At 51.9% G+C, this 6,233-nt stretch overlaps 1 protein-coding gene across 2 annotated transcripts; it reads left to right on the forward strand.

Annotated features, from left to right (window-relative positions):
* Positions 1 to 4,830, forward strand: LOC123812416 (keratin, type II cytoskeletal 2 oral-like). 2 transcript variants are annotated; one of them, XM_045829105.1, is made up of 3 exons: positions 1 to 236; positions 850 to 1,139; positions 4,480 to 4,830. In XM_045829105.1, the coding sequence occupies exons 1-3, from the start codon at positions 177 to 179 to the stop codon at positions 4,481 to 4,483; spliced, it is 354 nt and encodes a 117-aa protein (XP_045685061.1). In that variant the 5' UTR covers positions 1 to 176; the 3' UTR covers positions 4,484 to 4,830. The 2 variants fall into 2 exon arrangements, with proteins under 2 accessions (XP_045685061.1, XP_045685060.1); XM_045829104.1 differs by lacking the exon at positions 4,480 to 4,830 and having other exon boundaries at positions 850 to 1,744.
* The last annotated feature ends 1,403 nt before the right edge of the window (positions 4,831 to 6,233 follow it).

Below are 6,233 nucleotides of genomic sequence, written 5' to 3' on the forward strand. Positions count from 1 at the left end.
GTCACACAGCAGTGTTTCAGTCTTCCTGTTTGTGACACGAAGAGGTTGGATTAGGGGGCCTGTAAGGCCCCTGCTGGCTTTCTGAAAATGTGACTCCTTCCTGGACACAGTTGGGAGAGCTGCAGACCAATGCTGACAGACACGGGGGTGGCCTGAAGAGCACCAGGAGCGAGATCATGGAGCTCGACAGGGTGATCCAGAGTCTGCAGGCCCAGATCAAGAGCGTCACAAAGCAGGTGGGAAGGAAGAGGAAGAGCATGTGTCCTAGACTGAGGACTTATGCTGGCACCATGCACCTCAGGGCTTGGCATTTATCACAGTGACAACATGCCCCGGACTCATACATGCGTGCTAAGATTGACCAGTGCAGTTCTGGGCTGGGTGATAAACAAAGGTTGTCATGTGGACCCAGGGCCTGCCTACTTCCCTGAAGGGTGAAAGCCCAGAAATGCTGAGTTCAGACATGATTAGGAAGATCAGGAAAAGGGATTCATTGTATAAAGATCAAATTGGGAGAACAGTCAAGGAAGCCCACATCTAGATGGACTAGGGTAGAAAGAAAGTTTCCCTGATAATTCAGGAAGGATTCCTGGAGGAGGGAGGTTTTCAGAGGAGAGAGGACTAGGAAGAGTCTGAGTCCTGAGCTGGGCTGAGTCCTCGAGGCCCGATGTTGCTAATCCTACTCATTGACGTAGTATATATAAGATGGAGGCTGAGGCTTTAACCTCTATGGGTTATAATTTCCTCATTTGCCCAAAGTGGGGTGACTCATGCACAAGCACCAGGCACAGGGTAGGGCTCAGTGAATGCTGCTTGACTCTAAATTGGACTCCTGCCCCCCAAAACCAGAACGTGAACCTGCAGATGGCCATTGCGGAAGCGGAGCAGCATGAGGAAGTGGCCCACAAGGACGCCAATGCCAAGCTCCAAGATCTCAAGAATGCCCTGCAGCAGGCCAAGGAGGACCTGGTCTGGGTACCGTGCGAGTACCAGGAGCTGATGGATGTCAAGCTTGCCCTGTACATTGAGATCGCCACCTATCCGACCCTCACAGAGGGAGAGGAGTGCAGCTTAGTGGGAGTCCTGGTTCCTAGGAGGCCCAGAGGTCTGATGGTTTCCCTTCCTGAGCCTGCTGCCAGGTACTGTGTGTGCATGTGAACTCTGCTGGAGGTGCTGGTGGCCCTTGGCAGGCCCAGCCTCCTCCTTTTAAGGCCTTCAAGATGCTGTCAGACATCCAGAAAAGCTGTGTTTTCTGTGTAATAGTGACCCCATCAGAACCTTATCTTGGATAGACTTCCCTACCCTTCGTGTCTCACGTTTTAACTGTAAACCATGTCTGCAAAGAGGAGGAGTTCCAGGCACAAAATTACTTCTAGGCCATTTCTTTACTATTGCCTTCATTGTAGGTTTCTGGAGTGGGTTCCTATGGGCTGGTACTTGGATAGGCCCCTGGCCCACGTGGGTGTAAATAGCGCGTGTTGAATGCAGAGGGTGCTGAGGAGTGGGGAGAGGTCAGGCTGGCCCAGGAACACCGCTCCGATCTGTTACTCTGTGGGAGCGTGTTAGGGGAAAAGAGCAATCATTTCAGTCCAGGCGCACCCAGCAGAAGGAGGGATGTGTGTCATGATTTTTTGAGCACATATCCAGAGTATTTCTTTTTTTAAAAATTACTTTATTGTTGTTCAATTACAGTTGTCGGCATTTTCCCCCTACCACTCCCCCCGCCCCACCCCAGCCAAGTCCACCTCCCTCCCTTGCTTCCACCCTCCCCCTTGGTTTAGTCCTTGCTTCCTTTACAGTAGTCCCTGAAAACCCTTCCCTGCATTGTCCCCTCCCCCCTCCCCTCTGGTTATTGTTAAGTTGTTCTTTATACCCAGTGTCTCTGCGTATATTTTGTTTGCTTTTTTCTTTTGTTGATCAGAGTATTTCCTGTGGTCAGGGTCAGTTAGGAAGGGATTGGGCAGCCAAGGCTTTCACTGTTGCTGACCTGACCAAGGAGCTTTAGGGAAAGGGAGGATCTGGTGCAGATGGCTAACACTGAAGTAGGTTTTCCACCAGGATGTCTGGGGAGTGCAGGAGTTCTGTGAGTACCGGGTTCCTTCTCTGGAAGGAGTTGCACTTCTTGGAATGATGGGGGCCAGCTCTGGTGTTAGATCATCCCATCTGCAGGCTGGGAAGAACTTTTGGGTAGTGTCCGGAGTAACCCGGGAGGGGGCGGAGGGGGCTCTGAGTCACAGAGGGACCAACCTCCTGCCCTATCTGGGGGCCTGCCCTCCCCACCCTCGGCAGAATCTCGGTGGGAGGTACTCCAGGGACGTCAGGGTGGCTGAGGGGGCTGCTCTGGGAGGAGGGCCCTGCTGGGCAGACACCGCCCCCCCCCCCCACACACACACAGGTTCTCAGACACCAAATACCCTTTTCAGAGATGGTCCACAACACCACCCTCAGCAGCCGTAGGGGCAGCGGCCGCTCTGGAAGGAGGAGCCCTGGGAGGAGGAGCTGGGGGCTGTGGAGGCCTGGGCAGAGCGGGGCCTGGGCAGCGGCGACCAGCGCGGGGGCGGGGGCCAGGGCTCTGGTGCGGGCTCCTAAGGGAGCTTCACGGTGCTCTGGGGCTTCTCCAGTCGGGGGTTGGTCAGCTGCCAGCGGGGGAGGCAGCAGCAGCAGCAGCAGCAGCTTGGTCCGTATCTCACAAACCTCCTCCCAGAGCCTGCGATCCCTCCACAAACTCTGAACGAGGCGAGGCGCTCAAAGTGTCCAGGGGTCCCCAGCCCGCTTTGTCTCCCTCACACCCCAGCTCTGCTTGCTGCTCTCAGACCCTTTCCCAGCTCTTCTGACCTGTGGCCCGGAGCCCCACCTTCCCAGAAGGCCCATCGCAGCCCTAGGGATGAAGAGCCACCTAACCCCACAAGGTCAGAACGCTGGGCAGTGTGCAGGAGCTTGGTACTGCATGTGGGTGTCACTACCCTAGCCACATGCCCCACTGCCTTATGGGAAAACCCCGGCCAGGCCCGCTGGCACCCTTGTAGCCAGGGGCCTGCCTGGCTCTTACCTTCTGCTGGTGCTTGATTTCCCCCAGCAGTACTTGTTTTTTCTTGGCTCCGAAAAGAATTCTCTGTTCTGTATCTTAAACAAATTGTATTGTGCTTCAGACACAGTGGTAGAATTCTCATTCTGGATCCCAAGGTCTTTGGGATCTGCCTGGCCAGGGGATCCCTGCGTTGCCTTCCACACCCAGAGCTCTGGCCTGAGCCTGAGCGGCACCGCAGGCAGGAAGTTCCGCGAGTTCCCAGGAGGGAGGGACAGGGCCTTTTCATTCGCTGGACACTGTGGGTGACATAGCTCAAGTCACTTAAGATTTTCAACTTACAAAAATTTCATGATAGGTGAAAAAAGTTGTAGGTTAGATTTTTTTGCTTTTCAGTACCTCTAAATATGTCTGAAATTGTCCATTAATTATAACCAAATGAGTTGCTGATACACAAATATTTTCAAAGACAATGATAAAAATTCAAGTATTTTATTGCAAAAAACCTTCAGTATATGCTGAGGGTGTACTTGCACATGTTTGGTATGATGTAGGATGTGCCTTCAGTATGAAAAGTTATGGGAACTAAGAACTTAGGGTGGTCCCATGACAGGTCGCCCTGCCCCTACTGCCGACACAGCACAGAATCCAGGCAGAGCCAGGAATACATGGGTAGAACACAGGGTCAGTGCAGGGCCAGGGGGGCTGCTCTCAAACATGCAGGTTGGGGAAGCCAGATAAAAGACAGACAAACATATGAGTACGTCCGAGTGCTTCTTTGTACAGCATGGCCCTCATTAGCACAAAAGACTGGCAAAGGCCATCTGATAAACGGAAAGCAAGGAGCCACCTGGTGATCATAGAAACTTAGCTAAGTAATCACATAGCTGCGAGAGAGTTGAATGCTCAATGCCTAGAAAACACAACATATAATGGCAGCTTCGACAGAGAATGTTCTAGCTCTAGGGTGAAAAGCTTGCCTGGAATAGTCTAATTCAGAGACGGGCAGCCTGGGGACTGTCTACTGCAGCCTGCGCTGCAAGGGGCCATGGCTTCGCCTCTCCAAAGCAAAGCTGCTGTTGTCCACACATCACCCCTAGACAGTAAATGTGCCTGGGGGAGTGTGCCTTTAGCTTAGTGACAGAAGAGATGCTTTTGATTTGTTTCAAACTTATCAAGACATTGCCATGTTCCTTTCAGTAGATGATCATAGAAAAGCTTTTTCACATCTTTTGTATGACTTAAAGTATATCACAGGGCCATGTTTTCCTGCTCACAAGGACCTTCTGATTTGTTGAGGGAAACTGGTTGGAAAATACAGTTTTGTTAACAGAAACTGGCATATATTGTGCAGCAATAGAATAATCACTAAAGCTGATGTGATGCTCTCTTGTGACCTGCTTGGCACTCTGCTAGCAGCTTTTGATGCATTAACTCTTTTAATCTTAACACAGGTAGGCAGCGTGATTATCTCCACATTACAAATGAGGCACAGAGAGATCCATGAACTTCAGGGTCATACAACTACTAAATAGTGGAGCCAGGATTCGAACGCCAGCAGCCTAACTCCAAAGCCTCCATTAGCTGCCTCAGAAAGCAGAAAGTAATACAGTGCAGTGGGAAGTTCTCACGCCTTGGAACCAGGCTTCCCCGAGTGTGATCTGGGCCTACCACTTACAAGCTGTACAACTGTCAGCAAACTGCTTGACAGCTCCCACCCACCCTACCCTCCACCAATCTCATCAGTAAAATGAGGGTGTGTAGATTGAATGATGTCATCTATTTAACTTCTGGGACATTGTAAGAATTCAATAAAGCATCATTATGATTATGGCCAACATTTTAGGAACCCCCTATTCTTTACACAGAGGGTATAATAGTAAGCTGTCAATGCCTGTGTAGCATTGACTGTCTCTCACCGTGGACAAGGTGAGACCTGATCTGAAAATTTCCCACAGGTCTCATCCTTTCCCCCTGCCTCCCACCACCATGAATTTGGGACTCTAGTCTCTACCCTGCCACTAACTAGCCTTGTAACCTTGAGTCTGTTCCCTCTCCCTTTTCGATCCAATGTAGAGAAGCAGCCTCTGCCCAGAGGAGCCCTGTCTCTGGCTGGGGCCTTGCAGTTTCTCTTGGAGTTCAATCCAAGTCTAACCTGCAGTCTTACTTTCCTTCGGGCCTCCACCTGCACAGCTGCTCCCCTTGCCTCAGGGACGAAAGGGAGTCGTTAACTTAGCAAGTAGTTGTATCAATTATCACGACTTCTAGCAGGTTGGATGGAAGAGCTCAGTATGCTCAGGACAATGTTATCCTGGACCTTGGCCATGAGGATGTGCAAGGCTGCTCTGACACCTTGTGAGGCCTGTGACCCAAGGTTTAATGCGAAAGAGAGACTCTGTCTGATCCTTAGTTTCCAGCTGGGCTCTGGGATTCTAATCCAAAGACTATCCGAGGTGGGAGCCTGGTTGTTTTGGGGCCTGAGGAGCAGCTTAAAGGCTTACTTGTTGCCTCAAATGCCCACCCTACCCCAGAAATCAGAAGGAGGCACCAGGGGTGTTCCTGTGTGCCCAGCACCACCTTCCCACCCTGCAGGCAGCATCTGTTAGAGGTTGGAGGGGGTGCTCCCTGCAGGCCAGCAGGAGCGCAGAGGCTGCTGGGAATTCCTCATAGACCGCCCCCCCCACCCCCGCTTTTTTTGGATGGGAGAGAGGATACCTGACTAGTTCTAGCTGCACCACCAAGTTTTTCTCTGTAATTTTGACTAAGGCCTTTCCTGTCTTTGAATTTATCTCCTTTTCATAAAACTAAGGTGCTAGGCTGATGGTTTTGGTCACCTGTCTAGGTCTGGCACTCCTCTGCGGGGAGAACAGTGGTTTGAGGTGTGGGAAACCAGGGCTAGGAGCCTTGATTCAGTTCTAAGGGGCTGTTGTCCTGGGCCCCTGCCACATCACAGTCTTCCTCTGATGCCCAGGCGTCCACGCGCTCCCATTTCAAGGAGATAAAAGGTCCCCATACCTACACCAGGGCTGCAGCGCTTCCTTCCCAGCGGTGGCTGGTGAGTGAAATTCTCCTTCCCCTTCTTTCTCTGCCCAAGGGGCCCTGCCTCTCAGTCCCATGCCCCTGCCACACTTCTGTGTGACATCTGCCTGGTGATATCCACCCCCAGACCTGGGTGATGCGGGGTGAGATGGGGAGCAGATCCGCAGGG

The sequence above is a fragment of the Phyllostomus hastatus genome, unplaced genomic scaffold, assembly GCF_019186645.2.
Source record: "Phyllostomus hastatus isolate PE091 unplaced genomic scaffold, TTU_PhHast_1.1 phas_scaffold_93, whole genome shotgun sequence".
NCBI classification, from domain to species: domain Eukaryota; kingdom Metazoa; phylum Chordata; class Mammalia; order Chiroptera; family Phyllostomidae; genus Phyllostomus; species Phyllostomus hastatus.

Coding starts and splice junctions, on each gene's coding strand:
- LOC123812416 (XM_045829104.1), top strand. CDS start 177: ATGGAGCTCGACAGGGTGATCCAGAGTCTGCAGGCCCAGATCAAGAGC. Junction 237..849: donor TCAAGAGCGTCACAAAGCAG/GTGGGAAGGAAG, acceptor CCCCAAAACCAG/AACGTGAACCTGCAGATGGC.